At 42.9% G+C, this 20,533-nt stretch overlaps 1 protein-coding gene across 1 annotated transcript in view; it reads right to left on the reverse strand.

Annotated features, from left to right (window-relative positions):
* Window positions 1–20,533, reverse strand: part of LOC132004557 (protoheme IX farnesyltransferase, mitochondrial) — a 130,852-nt gene that overhangs the window by 36,148 nt on the left and 74,171 nt on the right. The window contains exon 5 of the mRNA XM_059381101.1: window positions 2,812–2,882. Within this exon, the coding sequence (XP_059237084.1) occupies window positions 2,812–2,882 (71 nt within the window). The remainder of the gene's footprint in view (window positions 1–2,811; window positions 2,883–20,533) is intronic.

Raw genomic sequence — 20,533 nt, forward strand, 5'->3', positions numbered from 1 at the left:
ATTATTCTGCTACTTCTTTGTATTACTTGGATCCCCTGCGTACTGGGAGTATTCAACAGCATCTATCTTATGGTGCTGCGGGGGAATTAAGTATCAATAAGGCACGCAGCGCTTACCTTTATGGTACAGCTGTGATATCACTGGGAATGCAGAATGAAAGCCACAGTTCAACCTTATCAACTATGTGAACTGGAGATGCTTTCCTTCTTACCACTTATCCCGTATTCTATTTTCTGTAACCCTGACTTTCTTTACACATTTCTCTGCTTTGCTAAAACAGTCTTACGATACCTTTAAGCCTGGAATAAAGACTAAATTAAACAAGCAAAAATGCACTATCTTCTGGGTCAGTGCCATAAAGCATTCAGCGCCCACCTACCCTGCCATGTTTTTCTGGAAGAAACGAAGAAAAGTTCAGAGAACGGCAGTGACACGTGTGCACAACTGTACTGATTTTCCAGGTTCTCAAAAAAAAAAAAAAAAAAACCCAAAACCAGAACAACTAGTCCAGGCATACGTTTCTTTCTTTACGTCTATTTCTTTAACTCCTTAGAATATAATTTTATTTATGCCAGTAAAAACTTTCAAAATAAACTGCAATTGGGGCACCTGGGTGGCTCAGTGGGTTAAAGCCTCTGCCTTCGGCTCAGGTCATATCTCAGGGTCCTGGGATTGAGTCCCACATCAGGCTCTCTGCTTGATGGGGAACCTGCTTCCCCTTCTCTCTCTGCCTGCCTCTCTGCCTATTTGTGATCTCTGTCTGTCAAATAAATAAATAGAATCTTTAAAAAAAAAAAACTGCAATTACTTAAAAGAAAATTAACACAACATATATTTTTTCCTGTATATGCTTGTAGCATTTCTTCAGAATGGAGAGAAGCCAAGCTAGGTACTAGGACAGAAACAGCTGTCATCAGCAAAGACGTCCCAGGACTTCCTTCCCAGACCAGTTAATGATGTTGGGAACCGACACTTCACACGCCCAACTGCAAAGTCTGTGAAGTGGGATAGATTCGGTAAGGCAGGTCAGCCAGAGTCAAATGGGGCAGGGAATACCAAACAGAGAATTTCAAAATAAACTGGCTGGGCTTTACACCTAAATGCCTAAGGGCCACTGTGAATGTCAGAACCAGCAAAGCCGAGAAATGGATGCTAACGGATGGTCTGGGGGACTTTCTATACCCCCCAACAGCCACCCCCTAGATCTGCGTAGTAGTTAGTCATTTATCAGGTTATAATAAACCCTACGTGGCGAGATATAAAGTCCCCAGTTTTAAAACTATGATTCTCAGGGCAAGATTTCCTCTCCCCAGACTGAGAACGGCTCCTTGGACCTGTTTCATAAAATACCTAAGTCGGAGTCCTTTTTTCGGCCCTATTACTTGCCCTTTTAGAGGCTTCTTTAGGTAGCAATTAATGTTTATTATTGTAGATGAGATTCTGCCTGGTCATCTTGCAAACAAAAGATGACGGTACCGGTTTAACAAGACTAGTAATTGTGCGGCAGCCTCTCTCCTGTGAAGGACGGGCGTTGCCAATGCCAATCTTCAAGGCCATGTGCGCCCCTCCCTGGATGCATGGGTTGACGTGGCTTTTGTGGGTGCAGGAAACGACCACACTGGGAAGAGTAAGAGGAGATGTGGACAGTGGCACGCCTTTATCTGATCGTCATTAGATGCCTGAAGGCCACTTGCTGGGCTTGTCCCACATTCCCCTGGTTCTCGGGGAAAGCTTGATTTCCCTGCAGGAGGAAGTAAGCACATCCCTGTGATCTGACCAGCGGCACGGGCAGCTTCTAGCTTTTGAGATGGGTCCCAGAGCTTGCATTTGCTCTTCTAGAACAACCCAGATAAAAGCACTTTGGACACTTTAAATGCAAACGCAGCAGATGGCTTTACTTATATCTCAAAAAAGGAAATTGAGTTATCAATGGCTATGAGACTTCTGTTCTTATGTGTTTTCTTTGCTCTTTATGACATAATGGTACTTTAAATTCACTGAAGAACTGAAAGGCTCCCGACAGCTAATATTAAAAGTCATCTTTACATAGACTTCTGACTATACCTACATTTGTTTCCTTTATGGTTTTACTGAGTATGTGTTGACTACTTGATCCACAAGTTACCCTGCTATATTTAAAGCTCCATGAGGGCACTGCCTGTGGAAACAGGAGAAGGTTCGCTGATTTAGAATTGTCAGTAAAACCATTTGTTTCTTTTTCTTCTTCTTGGCTTATGATATCCACTGGATTTGAAAAAAAAATTTTTTTAAATGCCAGTTTCAAGGTCTCCAGGAAGTAAAATGTTTAATTATTAACCATTAGTGATATTAAAATATTTATATGCCTTTTAGTTCTACTTAATTGAATTTGGTAGAAAGGAGAGTAATGGGGGTAGTGCTTTCCTCGGCAGATAACAGCATTATCAGTTTGTCTGAAAAGGTAAGGCTTCAGACAGATCTTTCTTCTGAGACCCTATATGGATTTGTCTGAAATCATTTGTGTTAATGGAGTGTTTTCATCCTCAGCCACTACAAGTGAAACAAGTCTGCATTTCAAAATGGAATTTCATAAAGACATTCATTGCATGAGTTACTCCCACAACAGAACGGCAAATCTTAGATCCATTTTGAGGGCTCTGTAGTACATTTTGGGGAGATTTGAAAAGTACCATGCACCCAAATCAATGCACCCCTTGGGGAGGGGTGTTATTTTCAGTTCACAACTCAAGGCAAAAGACTGGGACGTGATTCAGGATGAACGAGCAAAGGAATGTTCTAGAAGACGCATGAGACTTCTATTCATGATTTTACCTGATCTGTCCACGAACCAGAGGTCTGTTCTTTGTCCTATTCATGTTTGAATCAAACGGCACCTCGAAAAACTGCAAAAAGATTGAACAAAAGAGAGAAGACGTTAACTATAATGTGAAACAATTCTCCTCTTCTGCTTCAGTTCTATACTTTTGTCCACAGTAAATGTCATTTAAATTTTGATCATACAGACTTATATTCTTGGTACTTGGAGGAAAATTCTCAGGGAGAGACATATTTAAAATTTTTATGCAAAAGGGGGGCACCTGGGTTGCTCAGCCAGTTAAGCATCTGCCTTCAGCTCAAGTCATGATCCCAGGGTCCTGAGACCCAGCCCCCCGTTGGGCTCCCTGCTCAGCAGGAAGCCTGCTTCTCCCTCTGCCTCTCGTCCCACTCATGCTTGCTCTCTGTCTCAAATAAATAAAATTTTTAAAAATTTTATTTGAGAGAGACAGGAGAGTGAGAGAGAGAAGCAGATTCCCTGCTGAGCAGGGAGCTGACGCAGGGCTTGAGCCCAGGACCCCAGGATCATGACCTGAACTGAAAGTAGATGCCCAAATGACTGCGCTACCCTGGCGTCCCTCAAATAAATAAAATCTTAAAAAAAAAATTATAAGCTTTAATTGTCCAGAATATGCATGGTTTCAGTTCTATCCACTCTGAAAACCAGTTAAGTATACAGCTGCTTCCTTCAGAGGAAGCTAATTGTTGTAGGAGTAAAGTTTTCATGCTCTAGACGATTTCAGAACCTTGCACACATCCCCAAGCCTGTGAATCAACCACTGGAAATGGGACACTAAAGTCAAGAACCAGGGCTGAGGTAATGAGGACCCACATGGAACTGTACACAGCCAACAAGGCGACACTGTGACTGGCATCACCACCCCTCTCTGCCCAGGGCAGCTCCCCCTTTACACCTGTGATCCCAGCACCACTAACAGCAACGCTTCTCGCTCTCAAAGCAGCCCAATCTGGCAATACACAGATATGGTGACCCTAACAATGAGGTTCTGGCTCTGCTTTCCGGAAATTCATACTATAACACAGGGGTCGGCAAGCTCATAAGCCACATCCAGCTGCCTGCTCCTGCTTTGGTATGGCTCACAAGACGATAATTTTGTTTTTTAAATGACTGAAAAAAATATATACAAAGCAGAAGAATATTCTGTGACATGTGCAAATGATAGGAGAGTCAGATTTCAGTGTCCATTAGCAGAGCTGTGTGGGAACTCACCCACACTCGCTGTCTGTCTTGCTTATGGCTGCCCTCACGCCCCAGAGGCTGGGTTGTGTAGTTGCAACAGAGAGAGCATAGCCCACAAGACCTAAAATATTAACTCTCTGGCCAATTACCGAGAAAGGTCTGCCGACCTATAATCTAACGGAAAGACCGGGATACAGATGATTATGATAATGTGCAGAGTATAGTGGAAGAGAGAGCTGTGCTAACACGGGCACTGAACCAGCCTGGGAGGCAGGCAGGGCAGGGCACACATTCTTCCAGCCCTCTTAAACAGACTTCAAAACTCAGCAGGAGTCAGATGCTTTAAGGGGACTGGAGGGAAGCAAAGAGCAGTCTAGACGCAAGAGGAAACATACAGAAAGAAAGGCACAGGGTGGGCGGCAGCAGAAATTTCATGATATGCTCGAGTAGCTAGAAAGAGTTCAGGATAGCCCAGAGGATAAAGGTCCTCCCAGGCTCTGCAGGGAGAGATGACGGTGACGTTTCAGCTTTGCCAATGACGAGTGGCTAGGGGACACTGTCTGATAGCCAGTGAAATGAGGGGTAGTAACACGCAACTTGCAAGGTTAATGTGAGGATTATAAGGTACTGATACACAGCGTCGTGCTTGGCACGGACCAGGTACGTAATAATGACTCGTTTAACTATTACCATCAGTGTCGCGGGATGGATGCAGAGGACGCACCAGAGGCAGGGGAAGAGCCCGATTGTGGAGACCTTCACACGCCATGCTAACACGTAGGAGATGCATTTTGGGCATCTAGGTCACTAGGATTGCCCCTTGGAGGACGGTTTTGGCTGAAACGGCCCAGGTGACGGAGGGTGAGGGCCTAACAAGGCTGTGGCCATGGAGATGGGAGAGGAATCAACATCCTGCTTCACCCTCTAGCCCAAGGGCCTTTTCAAGTGCACACAGTTTCACAAAGTGCCATTTATATTCCTGCTAGCAACGTCTTAAGAGCTCCACTTCCAGACCCTTCTAGAACTCAGTTCTGGGTCATCTCCGGTGGCAAGGAACTACAACCGTCCGAGGGGTTCGCCAAGGACAAAGGGAATATGGAGTGGCTGGCAGGAAAAGGTAGTTACAAATACCAGTTGTGGCCCGGTGACTAGGGGCAGAAACAAGGAAGCCAAACACTTTTATTTTCATATGATCGTTATGTATATAAACTAAACTTTTTATTCCCCTCTCCCATTTCCTAGTACTGAATGTATGCTAAACAGTATTTCATCTTGGGTCTCAGAATTTAGGCTGTTCAACTTCAAGGGGGACTATGACCCAGCTTGAAGAGGAAGGAACAACACCCAAAGACTCAGAAAGGGGCTGGTGAATTTTGGATTAGTGGATGTTGGGTTGTAAGAGGGATCATTTCGTTGGCATAAACTCAATTTTGCGATTGCCTTCTCTGCAAGCCAATTTTGACTGAGGTGTGTCTGAGCGCTAGCTGAGCTGACAAGGGACGAACCGTGATGCCTGTTGGGTCTGTGCTGTGCCAAGGCAGCTAAATCAGAAGCCAACCTGGCCCACATTCCCGTGCCTGCACAGCTGGACGTTTAGGGGAGCCACAGAGCTGGCCCAGGGCTTGGGAGGTGGAGCTGAAGTCGAAGCTGTGCTCAACTCCACAGCGGAGGGTCTGCTGGTCACCCTGGTGGCCTGGAGGAGCTCCCTGGGCTGCAGCCAGTCCCCGAGCTCGTCCACCTCTCATTCAGACCGGGCCAAGGCTGTGCGCTGCTGCATGGAGAAATGCACCCGCTCTTCGGAGGCGGGCTTGGATGCAGCTAGAGATGGACACGTGCTCTGGTTTGTTCAGATGAGTTTCAGCTCAGCCTTGCGGATCTCAGGTGGCTTCCTACCTTCCTACTTTCCTGACAGTCCTGCTTATCTCAGCCTAGCACCAGACAGCTTCTCTCCCAGGACCGCATCAGCTTAATCCCCCATAATACAACCCTTACATCACTCACAGTGGTTCTGACATTCGTTTTTTCTTAAATTTTTATTTGTTTATTTGACAGACAGAGATCACAAGGAGGCAGAGAGGCAGGCGGGGGTGGGGGGCGGAAAGCAGGCTCCCCGCTAAGCAGAGAGCCCCATGCGGGGCTGGATCCCAGGCCCCTGGGATCATGACCTGAGCTGAAGGCAGAGGCTTTAACCTACTGAGCCACCCAGGCGCCCCCCCCCCCCTTTTTAAATTTTAATTCTCTTATCATCATATTTGCATTTTAATTTTTAAATTTATTTTTTATTAAAAAATTTTTAAAATCATGTTTAGTTTTATCACGTTTAGTTAGCCATAGCTGGTTTTTGATGTAGCGCTCAACGATTCATTACTTGCATAAGACACCCAGTGCTCATCACGACACGTGCCCTTCTTAGTACCCATCATCTGGTTGTCCTGTCTCCCCACTGCACTTCCTTCTGTAACCCTCAGTTTGTTTCCCAGAGTCCAGAGTCTCTCATGGTTCGTCTCCCTCTCTGATTTCTTCCCATTCCGTTTTCCCTCCCTTCCCCCTGTGCTCTGATCAAATCGCAATACGGGCTTCTTCTCTGTTAATGTCAACTGGGTCACTATTTAAGAGTTTGACTTTTTAATATGTTCATCTTATCTGGAGTTCTGAGTGACAGGCTTCCTGAGACACATGCATTTATAATTCCTTTTTTTAAAAAAGATTTTTATTCATTTATTTATTTGTCAAAGACACGGAAAGAGAGCAAGCACAAGCAGGGGGAGCTGCAGACAGAGGGAGAAGCAGGCTTCCTGCTGAGCAAGGACCTGAATGTGGGACTTGATCCCATGACACTGGGATGGATCATGACCTGAGCTGAAAGCAGACTCCGACTGACTGAGCCACCCAGGCGTCTGCATTTATAACTCTTTTATTTTATAACTGCATTTATAACTCTTAATGTTAAAGAGAGCTATGCAAATATGCACAAGAAATTTATTCAATGAACCATCAGGGCAAAAGAATACATACGTCTATAGATTGTATTACTTTCATTTTCCCATGATTTATAAGTGTTAAAGAATTCTTTGCCCCTGAAAGTCTATATTCTTTATTGAACTCGTTCAAGTTACATGTAATTAGAATGTTCTGTCTGTTTAAATTCCCTCCCTAACCCCTCCATTCAAACACATTCTATAGGTATTTGAGATAATCTTTCCTTCATAACCTATTAATTTAATTTCACAGGAGTAATGAGGACTCCAATTACAAACCATGTTATTCAAACGCTGGTAAGGTGTTATCTAATGGAACACAGAAACTCTTACATAAATAACTATTTTGGCAGTTTTCAAGTCTTAGTTCAGGAACATCAGGAGTGATTTCATCTGGATGAAGAAAGGATACTCGCTTGTCGACGTTTCTGGTAGGTCTGCCATCCACAAATGGGAACTGAGGTCTAGAACCAGCACAAACGTGCAATCCAGTGCGAGCCTCTGTGCCAGAACATGGCAGGAGCGTCTGACTTCCATGAGGGCTTGCATTTAGCAGGACGGCAACTGCTGGGTAGAAAGACTGTGGGGACTATGTGAACCAAGACCGGTGGTTCCCTTCAATGAGCGCTCAACAATCCTTCCCAGCCCCAAAGGACTCATTACGCCACTTTATTCCATTTTTCATGCATTTTCTACAATGCCTTTCAGTTAGGTTTAGTGCTTTCATTTAGATATTTAAAGCATATTTCCAAAACATAACACATAGGATAGTTAGATGAGAAATTTAGAGGCTGTAGAATATACAGCGGGCTTAATTTACTCACATTTCGTTCCTGTGCTTTGTAAGTTTTTCATAACGTTCTTATCATTTCCGTTGGCTCCAACGACTTCTGAACAGTGAAGTGAAACTCTTGCAACTTGTGTTAAAACCAAATACAAATCCAGTATTGCCAACCCTTCCGATATACCATTCTGCTGTTCCCCTTTTCCATATGCCCTGACTACTTGGAATACTGACAGAAGTGATATACACTGTCGTGAACACAGTCTGGACAGCTGCTCAGGCCACACTGCTTCTCTCCGGGGCCAGGCTAATGTCTCACCTGCCTTTGGAAGGCTCGGATCACTGGGTCTCAAATGGCCCTATAACCCAGCATCCACACCTGGACGCAGCAGTTGGCTTACTGAGCGGGTATCTGATTGGAACTGGGCCGCTAAGAATCTTTCCTCGGATTTTGCAAACCAAAGCCAGGGAAAATATGTCCTCCCTTCCTTTCAGTTGTTTGTGGCCACGGACTAGGATAAAGGGAAGTGGAGAAGAGGCCCAACAGGGACTCCTGGGGTCAGGTTACATCTTGGCCCTTGGCAGTTTCCCGTCAACCCTGTATGGGACTGAACCTCTTGACTCCAATGGCCTAATACACGAAGACTGGAAAATATTTCAAACGTAGAACACTGTATTATGCAGAAGGGAGTAATACTTTGCTTTTTCCCTTAGCAAACAACTTACTTTCTATTTATGCTCATTTTCAAAACAAGGTTTTCAGTCTCCTTCCTCGTAAAACTCTAGTAGTCTTTTGGCACTCTTCTCTTTTTTCTCTTTCTTTCTTTTCTTTTCTTTTCTTTTTTTTTTTTAAAGATCTCATTTATTTATTTGACAGAGAGAGAGATCACTAGTAGCCAGAGAGGCAGGCAGAGAGAGAGGGGGAAGTAGGCTCCCTGCTGAGCAGAGAGCCTGATGTGGGGCTCGATCCCAGGACCCTGAGATCATGACCTGAGCCAAAGGCAGAGGCATAACCTGTTGAGCCACCCACGCACCCCTTGGACCTCTTTTCATTTTAAACTTCTACCTTTGTACTCAGCTGCCCTACCTCACCATCTTCCCTCCAATTGTCATATGCTCCCTCTGGCTTCTTCCCCTCCAGAGAGCCTGTATTCTGTTTTACTCCCTCAGGCCCCTGGAGCTGCTAAAGGTAGACAGTTACCTCAAAGTGGCACAAAGGGAAATGGAACTTTCTCTCTTATAACAGGGCAGTACCTGCTTTTAGGAATGACTAGATTCGGTGTCAAATGTGCCACCATGATTCCGGCTCTTTCCATTTCTTGAATGTACCTGGCAAACATTACTGCTCACAGGCCCTTTCCACAAAGCAGCCAAAATGGCACCGGCAGCCTTAGACTCCCATGCTCCTGGCAACCCAGGCAGAAAGCTGATTTCCTGACAGCTCTACAAGTCAAGTCCAGAACCATCCTCATGGCTAGGTGCAGAGGAGACTATCCTATGAGCGGGAAGAGGTGTTGATGGAGAGACACCATGATGCTCTACCTCCCTCAAGCAGCAAATGTTATCTTCTCTATAGGAAAGAAAAATTGTGTTACCAGAAGAAAGTAGGAAGATGTCAGGCAGACGGAAGCAGTGAAATTATTTATGACTCACTGTAAAACTAACTACCCCAAATCACTTCATTTCATACGTCATACTTACAAAGTAACTTGCCAATGGCAGCAAAGGAATTCCCAGTTTAAGTGTCTGAAAGGCATTAATCAATACGGGAATAGTAATTTATATTAATCTGTGTCTCATAATCAATTCGGGAATGAATTTAACAGTTCTACTTAATACTATAGTAATTGGATCACTGTTTTTGCCTCATACTCATATGCTGAAGAGACAGGACACCATCCCACCAATGGAAAATATTTATTTGATGCCTATTATGAGTTATTATACCACGCTTTCACATTAGTAATTATTATGACTCCAGAGAGATGATGCTCAGATGTAAAATGCACCTATTAACCTTCACAGATAATGCGTACTTAAGATCCTCCTGACTTTCACGAGTGAAAATGACACAGATACCAAGAGTAGATAGAAATATAACCTGTCTCACGTGATGAATCTCCCTATTCTAACTGTGGTTAGTTAAACCCTGTGCAAAACAAAACAAAACAAAACAAACAAAAAAACGTGTTCTAGAGATGTCTGGAAGTCAGGCTCAGAAAATACTGACTTTGATAACGAGGCACAACTTTTCCTTCCCCTATGCGGAATCACGACAGCAACATTCTTCTCAAGACTCAACAGAGAAACAAACAGGTGAACCTGGCCCGGCAGTTTGTTTCTCCATCCGTCTTGTCAAAGCTGTCAACAAGTGTTTGTCAATCCAATGTGGCTCACAGCTTCCCAGGTCCAAGATAATGTCTCAGTCAATCTCAGACCAAGTTAAAAGGGATGCTGGGGGGGAAAAAAAAAAAAAACTGCACAGGGAGAGGCCCGTTATCCAGCAGGATTGCATAGGCCATGACTTGGGGCTTACCAATCAGCTAAGAACCCCAGTCAGCCAGTCCTCCGACCAATGTCCTACCACACCTAGAGTAAACAAGGTAAGCAAGCCTCCTTGTTCCCATGGATTCCTCCCCAAGGGGCCTCTGCAGCAACCCGTGTATACGTGCTGCGGTAATGCTCAGAAGTGGCTTTTCCCCCAGGTGGAGACAGGGCAGAGTGCTTCCCGCAGCATTCGACTCCGGCCATCTATCTCTTACGAAGCTGTATTCAAGGCTTCACTCTTAAAGGAGAGTAACAGAAAGGCCTAAAAGGTCACCCGGCACTTAGGAGAGACCCAAAGTACCACATCCTGTAAGCAACAAAACTCAGAAAGTCTCATCAATTTTGAGCAGCTTCAAAATCAGTACAGTAGGTCACCCCGTCCCCCGCCTGAGAGATCTCCATTCATAACACTGCTTTCTGGAAAAAGGTGGAAGGAACATACATCAAAATATTTACAAGATTTGTCTCTGGGTAGAAAGATAGGTGGTGATTTATTACCCTTTACCCCCTGTATTCTGCAGTTGTCTCTGAAGACCATGTGTTTCCTACTTCGGGAAAAAAGGATGATAAAACATTCTGCATAAATGATACAAATACAATATCTGGAGAGACCCTCTTTAGGTTAATCAAGAATTAACTCATCTAGCATTAAAACCCACACATACGGAGCCTCAGCCGATGAGAACTCCTCCTCCCCACTCAGCCCCCCAAAGAATCACAGGAGGACAAACCCTTGATCCCGAGCATTTCTCAAGTACACCCTCCCTCCCCTGCATAGGCTCAGAGCCTCTCCCTGAATTCCGGCACCCCACTTCTTGTCCCCCAGGTTACAACAGCCTCCTAACCACTTCCTGGTGCCAGTAGGGATCCCGGGTACTAATGTTTCACACAGTAGCCAAAGGGATCTTTCCTGGCAGGCGGGCAGCGGTGGGCCGGCCTTGCACTCCCTGCTCCGCCGTCTGAGCCATCTGTGCACCCGCTCGGGAGCCGCCAGCTCCTCACTCACCCCCGTCAGCACAGAGGGCATGCCTCAGGCTGCTGCTGCCACCACCCCCGGACTTGCTGCGTTGCCCCACAGTCGGCTTTTCCCCAAGTGGGTTCTGGGGGGGCCGGTGGTGTGCTGGGGGTCCTGCCCTCCCCACCGACCCCCGGTTTCACAGGGTGCTTCTGCACCCTGGCTGGCCTACACAACCTCTCCCACCACCTCGGCCTGCGCTCTCCGCAAGGAGGTTCCCCATTTGGCTGCTCTCAGGCATCCCCGGCTCCTCCCTCCATGCACGCCATCTAACAGGACACTGTCGTTTCCTGCTCTTACTCCTGCGGACACGGACTGGACACCCTCAGCCTCCTCTCCCTCCCAGGGCTAATCCCTCTGGCCAGGCAGGCGATCTGGGCCTTCCCACCTCTCAGGAAAGTGATCTATCAACTACCACTTCCCTCTCCAGCACATTCAGCTTGCAGCTTTTGCTTGGATTACCCCCATCTGTACCTAAATACGTGTGATCTCCGCCTAGCCCCACAACCTGACTTGAGCACAAGGTTAGCATCTGGTCTCTCCTGCCAGTATTCATGAAGTCTGGGGCCCCCATCTGAGCCAGCGTGATCAGTAGCAGGAGGTGTCCGGGGTGAGGTTGAGCAGCCTCCAAAACCTCCAAATAAGCTCCAAGGAATTTCTCTCTAACAGCTGCCGAGGACTATGATCCCATCTTTGCAAAAAACCATTTTTAAAATAGTTTACTCTGAAGGCCAATCGTGAAGAACAGATAAATGCAGTAAAACCCACTACAGGCTATTGATATGAACAGACACTGAGACTGGAAAATTAAACACACACACACACACACACACACACACAGACACACTTTTTAGAGCAGGGCTTAAGACATGAGAAAATCTCTTCTCGGCCAGTGCTATACTCCTTCCTGCTCTACTGTGGATACAAGGCTATCGTATTAATAGATCCTTGTGGATCCCTCCAGAACTGTAAAACAAAACAGGCGTGCTTACTGACAACATGAACGTGATAAAATAATATGACAGGAGTCTGACCTCGGAAACAGCTCCCTCAAATACCACAAAGAGTTTAAATGCTCCTCTTTACAAAAAAAAAAAAAAAAGAAAAGAAAAAAAAATTTAAAAAAATAGTAGAAAGAAACGAGGACATGACCGTTTTTTAAAAGGCAAGAAATAAGTAAAATCATCTTTTCTAGTACTCTGAGGCAGGAGAATCGTAGGATACTCAGAGAAGGAAAGGTTATACCACACGCAATAAAACGGGCAAGTCTACAGAGGGTCAGCTGTGGCTCTAACGTACATCTGGTCATGACGGGCCAGGGCAAGGGGCTAGAGAAATCATTAAGCAATCTGAGAACTCCCCAACAAAGAAACTGGAAAATTCTGGACTATAAAGCAAAGGAAACACACTTAATCTCTGAGGAGTTGCAGAATGTATTTCAACTGGGTTATCCTTTTCCTCCTAAGGACACAGCCAGACACCAGAACCTGGGCTGATACAATATCTCCACTGTACGCATGTGGGCACGAAGCCAGCTTGCTCCGGCAACCCCTGGCACCTGTTGGTTTAATCATCGCAGAGCGGAGAGAAAGGGAACGGGGAGCAAAAGGGAGGCGGCTGGCGGCGGGTGCGGGCGTGGGGGGGTCATGGGGGAAGGAATGGGAAAAAAAATACACGTCCCATTCATTTTGCCTATCAGAGAATATCCACCTTCGAAAAAACAGTTAACACATTCTTTTTGTAAAATTTCAGTAACATGTTGAAAGCTTAACACGTTTCTTCTAAGATTACAGTTTATTTTTGAACTTTGGAGACTGTGCGCCTGAAAAGGGAAAGGATTTGGTTTGCTAGGAGACACCGACTTTCTTAGCAAATGTTGTCTTGGCAAAGGGACCTGGACCTCTCCTTTTCATGACCCTCCCCGTTCCTTCCACCTCTGAGATTCTGTGATGGGAGAACATTTAAAATGGATTTCAGCTTTAGCAGAATTTCTCCGCTACCCGCTTCCCCCACAATCCTAGAATATTCTCTTACCGATGCCCTACAGTGAATTTGAAATAACTTAGTGAAAATCGTCGGGTTTAAAGCAAGTGTAATACAAAATGTGCTTCTTTGTGAACTTCAGTTTAGAAAAAATCGTACGGTGAATCAAAGCGATGACTATTACATCAAAATCATGATAGATAAATAAATATGAGAAATAACACTGAGTGCATGAAAGGATAAACACAGCGCATAAAATACCCTGGACACTTGCACCGAGGGCTTGAGGAAGTGTTATACGCTGGTCACTAGCGACATACTTCGGACAGATCTTACAATGGTTCCTGTTCCTATGTTCCCACTGCTTTCCCTTCAACCTCATTTATGGGAAATGCTTTAATTCTGAGATTGGTACATTCAGAATGTACGTCCAAGCGCGGAGCCCGACCATCCACACGGCAGAGGAGGGTCTAGTGTCCCTCTGCTGAAAGCCATGAAGTGGCTGAAAATTCCTCTGGTAGGGCTAGACAATTGTCACACACAATGCACAGGACATTTGGGTAACAGCCCAGAACCCTCAACAGTTTAAGTATGTGGCTTCTTTCCTGAAAAGCCAAACAAAAAAACCGTAATATGCCATAAGCGCGGTCACTCTGTTCTGAGAAGTGTTTATGTGCACACACCACGTTCCAAAATGATCTGAAAACAGCGAAGAAGTCAATCCACGTAAAAAATATTTCCAGTCCTCCTCCAATTGGGACCAAACTGGTAAAAATGTTTACTTTTTGGTAAAAAAGAAAAGGTACAGTAGGGTTCAGAGATTTGCCTTGAGCGTTTCAAGGGCAACATTCTTCAAAAGTTTTACTTTAATGAGTTAAAAATGGCATAAAGAAAACTTAACTATTTCTAACTTTTCTGCCAAATATAAGCTGGATCCCAGAAAGCAGGCAACATTTCAAAATGCCTGTGAATTACAGTAACTGATTTGTGACTATGAGTTTATTAGTAAGATTATACAGCTAGGTAAAGTGGCATTTGGTCATCAAGTCCCAATATTTGAAGAATTACAACAGATGTAACAATGGTATATGGTGACAGACGGTAACTACAGTTATCGTGGTGAACATGGCTTAATACACAGAACTGTTGAATCACTAGGTTGTACTCTTGAAACTAATAACACCCTATGTCAACTATACTTCGACATAAAAAAATTAAGCATTTTTAAAAATGAAGAATTATGAGAGATTACATGCCTGTAAGGCTCCTGTCGGCATCAGAGTCTTCTGTCTCAGAGGCAATTCTTAGAATATTAGGAATACACACACACACACACACACACACACACACTTTTCTATGTTTGCACAACTACTTGTGTAAAGTAGCAATCTAATTTTCTGACAAATACAGCTTAAAGGGAGAGTGTTAATGTCTTAAGGAAATACTTCTGAACAAGGTTTTAGTTTTAACTGACCACATTTCTTTGGAGTTTCTTTTTAAATTCACTAGTGGGAGGGCAGGTTTGCTAAGAGATGCCCGTCCTCCCTTTCTTACTCCTGGTTAAGGGGAGACACAGCAAGGCCTGGCTGGGCCCCACACTAGCAGTGATGATGGTAAAATAACAAAGGATGAAAAGCTGACTCGGGACTGAATTTTAAACAATATCCAAGTCATGTTTTACAGATAAAACATTTTAAAACTTAATTGAGGGCATTTCTAATGAGAGATGTCACTTTAGAAATGTCAAATGGCGCACAGTTCTCAATTTAATGCAATTTTATAGTAAAAAAAAAAAAAAAAAAGAACACCACAAAATCTTTCAGATCATATATTGCTTCTCTTAAGGGAGGCAGAGAAATTCTCAATTCTATGTGCCAGGATAAAACGTTAAGTAACAACAACCATGATCACTCCCACAAAATCTATAGCAAATAAAGGTAAACAGACCCTTATAATTAAATCTGTAATGATACAACACAATGTCAGATAATAAATGTCTTTATAAGAAAACAGTCTGCAATGCCAAATTACCTAACCATTACCCTATTTAGCTTAGTCTACACAGATGCCAGTGACTTTCATTCCATATTAAGAATAGACTAAATGACCCGAACTTTCTTATAAAAGGTAGGCTTTCTAGGTATAATACTAATTAATAAGACAAACCACATTTTAGAGTTGGGATTTTGTCAACAGATCTTTAACAGGTAGATAAATTAGTACTATAACTTATTATCATGTTTGAAAATTCTAGATAATATCCATGTGTGTGAGTTTTTAAAAGAATATATGAGAGGGGCACCTAGGTGGCTCAGTGGGTTAAATCCTCTGTCTTTGGCTCAGGTCATGATTCCAGGGTCCTGGGATCGAACCCCACATGGGGCTCTCTGCTCAGCAGGGAGCCTGCTCCACACCCTGTGCCCTCTGCCTGCTTCTCTGCCTACTTGTGTCAAGTAAATAAATAAAATCTTAAAAATAAATAAATAAAAGAATACATGGGGAACAGCAATAAAGCAGAATCTAGTTTAAATCAATTATTTTTTTTCAAAATGCTAAGTTAAATATATTTGAGACATCATTGCCTTCACCATTTATCATAATGTGATGACTTAAAATTAATTCTATTAGAAGTTTTCTTTTAAAGAAAATACCACCGCAAGTGAAGGCCTTGGAAGCTGTGGGACCAAGAAACCAGATCTAATGCTGCAATTAAATGAAGAACAGGCTCGCTGAAGATTATTGGCCACATATATTACACATTTAATAATCTAAATTCTGTATGGTCTCATAACAGGTCAATGAGATTACTCTTAATATAAAAGGCTTAAAATTAGAAATAAAAACATGAGCAGGAATAGGAAAACGAGAATATATTATTTCAATATCACTTGTAAATGAACAGGGAAAATGTTCTTTACCAAGGCAATGAGGAACTCTATATTTAATGATTAATGATTCACTCTAAATTTAATTATAAATTAATGGCTTAATTTATAGTTTACTATTTGTTTCAGAGTGGTAGGTCTATGGTTTTTTTTGTTCTCTTTCCAAAGTTTTCTTTTATTATAAGAAAAAAAGGAGAGAAATAAACACAAAGAATAAATCACACAAATACATGTGTCTATATTCTTTAAAAAAGGATTTGCATCGGGGCGCCTGGGTAGCTCAGTGGTTGAAAGCCTCTGCCTTCAGCTCCGGTCATGGTCCAAGGGTCCTGGGATTGAGCCCAGCATCCTGCTCTCTGCTCAGCAGGGAGCCTGCTTCCTCCTCTCTCTCTCTGCCTGCCTCCCTGCCTGTCAAATAAATAAAATCTTAAAAAAAAAAAAAAGGATTTGCACATGGTTTGGGGCAATTTTAAAGCAAAAATATTACATTATACTTCCCAAACCAAAATATTTCTTTTAGGTTTTCCAAAAACACATTAGAAATGTAAAATGTTCACCACAAATGCTTTGGAAGATGAGTGTGAGGGTGGAAGGTCCTTACAAAGATCCCAGGTCAAAGAGACTTCCAGAAGAAGCCCCTTTTATGAAAGGTCTCTTCACTTTTGGGAACACTTTTCCAGAAATGGTATTTCCCAGAGCCTGACTTGTTTATACGTAGCTGCAGCTTGCTAAGTCCGCGTTCCTCAGAATATTTGGTTTATATTTATTATTACTGTAGCATGCTCTAGTCTGTTCAAGAATTTATAGACACTTAGATGCCCCCCCTCCAGCACAGGCCCCGATCCAGTAAATGTTACAAGCTGAAACCATTTTTGGTACTAAGTAGTGGAGGCAACAAAAGGATCCTCCTTGGTTTAATAAGGCTTCAGTATGCACATCTGTAGCTTTTCCACTTTGAGTTGTGATGGTGATGAAGGAAACATAAAAGTCTGCAATTAGGACACAGTTTTTACTGCCAAGAAATCCCATTGGCTCATTTGGGCAAAAAAATCTAACTAGGGGCGCCCGGTTGCCTCAGTGGGTGAGAGCCTCTGCCTTCGACTCAGGTCATGATCTCAGGGTCCTGGGATCGAGCCCCACATCAGGCTCTCTGCTTGGGGGGAAGCCTGCTTCCTCCTCTCTCTCTCTCTGCCTGCCTCTCTGCCTACTTGTGATCTCTGCCTCTGTCAAATAATTAATTAATTAATTAATTAATTTAAAAAAATCTAACTAGGCTGTTTCATTTGAAACTTTCTTATGGAACTTCCACTGTAAAATTATAAAGCCTTTTATTTTGATCAGTTTTCTACTGGAAAAAACAGTACACGTTCACAGCTATGGATGTAGTGATGCAGGAAATAGATTGCATACAGGGTAACCAGCAAGTGTGTTACGAAAAAATAATTGGCAGATCCCAGTGAATATTGTGAGCATTCGTTAAAGTGTTCGCAAAATGCGTCTCATGATAACCATTTACAGCTTTATCAAAGCAGGTGAAAATCTATGGTTGTTTCATAATTGAATGAATATAACAGACAAGCAAAATACAGAGCATCAATGGGACATGTGTTTTTTATGCTGATAAGGCTACTGCAACGCACTGATTTGTTTCTTAACTCAGGAACCATGTACCACTAGTAGTTATTACGTGCTGAGGGTTGACTGTTCCCAAGCCTGTGCAAAGTGATCTGTGCGTTAACCACTACCTCGGGTAATTCTCACCGCGTTTCTGGTAGGTACATAGTGCTATGACCAGCATTTGAAAGATGAGGGAAAGTAAAGTAAGTAACCCAGTCGTAAGATTTGGGTTTGAACCCAGACAGTGTGACTCCATAGTCCCTGTGTTTAATCTCTACCCCATGAACCATACAGCATTTCATGCTTGAGCAAGAGGCAAGAGTCAGCAAGAGGCAAGAGTCAGCAAGAGGCCGTAAGGCAGTGTGAAATCCAGACCCTGGCTTCAGCTCACAGCCTAGCTCAGGAGATAAGATACTTTCATATGAAATAATAAGAGGCATAATGATAGGATCCACAGAAATGCAGATAACATCTGCCAGTAATGAGTCTGGCGGAAGGACAGACTAGGATTCTTGACACTGGTACATCCAAAATTTGGCTCACCAGGCACCGGTGTACAAAGCAATTGAGAACTCGGGGCAAAACTCTATGTTTACTTATGTGGCTGGCACCCAAGACCTGTAGGGTTGAACTTCACAAATAATTCAAAGAACACCAGTCTTGCCAGGAAAACAGCAGTCAGCCTGAGGAGGATCACAGTGAGAACATGTTTTTAATGACTTTCTTCTTTACAGAAAGAACCACTGGTACGTGTACGGGCCATGCCATCACTTATAAATTATTAGACAGAATCCCAGCATCCAACAACACGGGCTTAGTCAATGTAAATTTTGCTTGATCCATGTAATGGCACAATCGATCGAATTTTAAAAAATTTTTCAAAGCAAATAGTTCATGACTTGGTATGAAGAGAAGAAGCCAGATTATGCCATCTCCTATATAGAACGCCGATTTGTGGGTGTGTACTGAAAAAAATTAGACAAGAACTATAAACCAACATAGTATTACTGAGTGATGTTATTTCCTCTGTAACAAAACTATTCCTCTGTCTCCTTTAATGATCATCTCTTTGAGAAATAGTTGAAAGAATTGGAAACAGTATTGAGATTGAGTTAATTTTAATGTAGAAGATTGCTAGGTTGTTAGAAATATGTTGAAATATATTGAATTGCCTCTGCTATTCAAGAACATTTTGGAATTAAAGAGCTCTGATAGAATTACAAAAATCCAGCCAACAAACCAACAAACAAAACAGAAAATGGGCAATTTGTTGAAGGACATGACAATTACTTTAGACTTACAAATTGCATTTAAAACTGAAAAAAAGCAATGATTTCCCAATTTGGAAGAGATTTCTCCTCCCAGAATGTTCTGACTCAAATCCTCCCTTTCTTCTGACACTCAATATAGTATAGTAGACTTTCCACTCCACCTTAATACTATTTATTTTTCCTCCCTTCATTATTTATCGTTTTGCCAGTGATGTGTTTTAGAAAGTTCTTATGGCCTCACATAAGCATCTTAACCGTGATGTTTTAATACTATCCAACCAATTTTCTGTATTAAAACATTAAATATGTAATAAATCGCACAGGGAGAATTATTTTCAATCTGTTCACCTCTGTTCAGTGTTTTAAAAAGACGTGTAAGTATTTATTTATTATCTTTCACTTAGGATACATTACTTTCCAAAAGGAAAATCGTGGGGCGCCTGGGTGGCTCAGTCATTGGGCATCTGCCTTTAGCTTAAGTCATGATTCCAGGGTCCTGGGATGGCATCAGGTTTCCTGCTCAGAGGAGAGCCTGCTTTTCTTCCTCTCCCACTCCCCCTGCTTGTGTTTCCTTTCTCTGTCTCTCCCTCTGTCAAATAAATAAAATCTTAAACAAACAGAAGGAGAATTGCAGGGTGAAAAGGTACAAATATTTTCGGATCTACCACTCAAACCTATACTAGCTATATTACATATATACTGTTAAAAGCTAGTATTTTTTCATTTAACACTCATAAACTTCTTGTGTCATTAAATAGTATTTGGGAAGTGATTCTTTTTTTTTTTTTTTTTTTTTTTTTTTTTTTTTTTTTGATAGAGAGAAATCACAAGTAGATGGAGAGGCAGGCAGAGAGAGAGAGAGGGAAGCAGGCTCCCTGCTGAGCAGAGAGCCCGATGTGGGACTCGATCCCAGGACCCCGAGATCATGACCTGAGCCGAAGGCAGCGGCTTAACCCACTGAGCCACCCAGGCGCCCCCCTGGGAAGTGATTCTTAAGACATTGTATAGCATCCCAGTATCTGGAAAAAAACACAGTTTTCTTTAAACGAGCCCATTTTTGTACGTTGAAATTCTGTCTAGTATATTTGTAACATAAAGTATTTGCATCCATTTTGATAGAAAAAAATTCTAGAAAATTCTAGAAATATAAATAAGTGTTGGGTTGAAGGGAATTTACATTTTAAGCATTTTGAACTATGCTTCCCGAATTTCCCTCCAGAAAGATGGCCCCAGTTTACACTCTGGCTGGCAGTGAGGAGGCCAGCTTTAGAACATCCTTCCAAACTGCAGGTATGACCATTTAAAAGAACGACCTAAAACCGTCTTTAGGCAGATAATGTCTTATGCCCTCATGCAGCCTCAGAAAGCCTTCTTACTCATTTTCTTTTTTTAAAAGATTATTTATTTATTTATTTGACAGAGAGAGTGAGAGACACAA

The sequence above is a fragment of the Mustela nigripes genome, chromosome 16 (genome assembly GCF_022355385.1).
Source record: "Mustela nigripes isolate SB6536 chromosome 16, MUSNIG.SB6536, whole genome shotgun sequence".
NCBI classification, from domain to species: Eukaryota; Metazoa; Chordata; class Mammalia; order Carnivora; family Mustelidae; genus Mustela; species Mustela nigripes.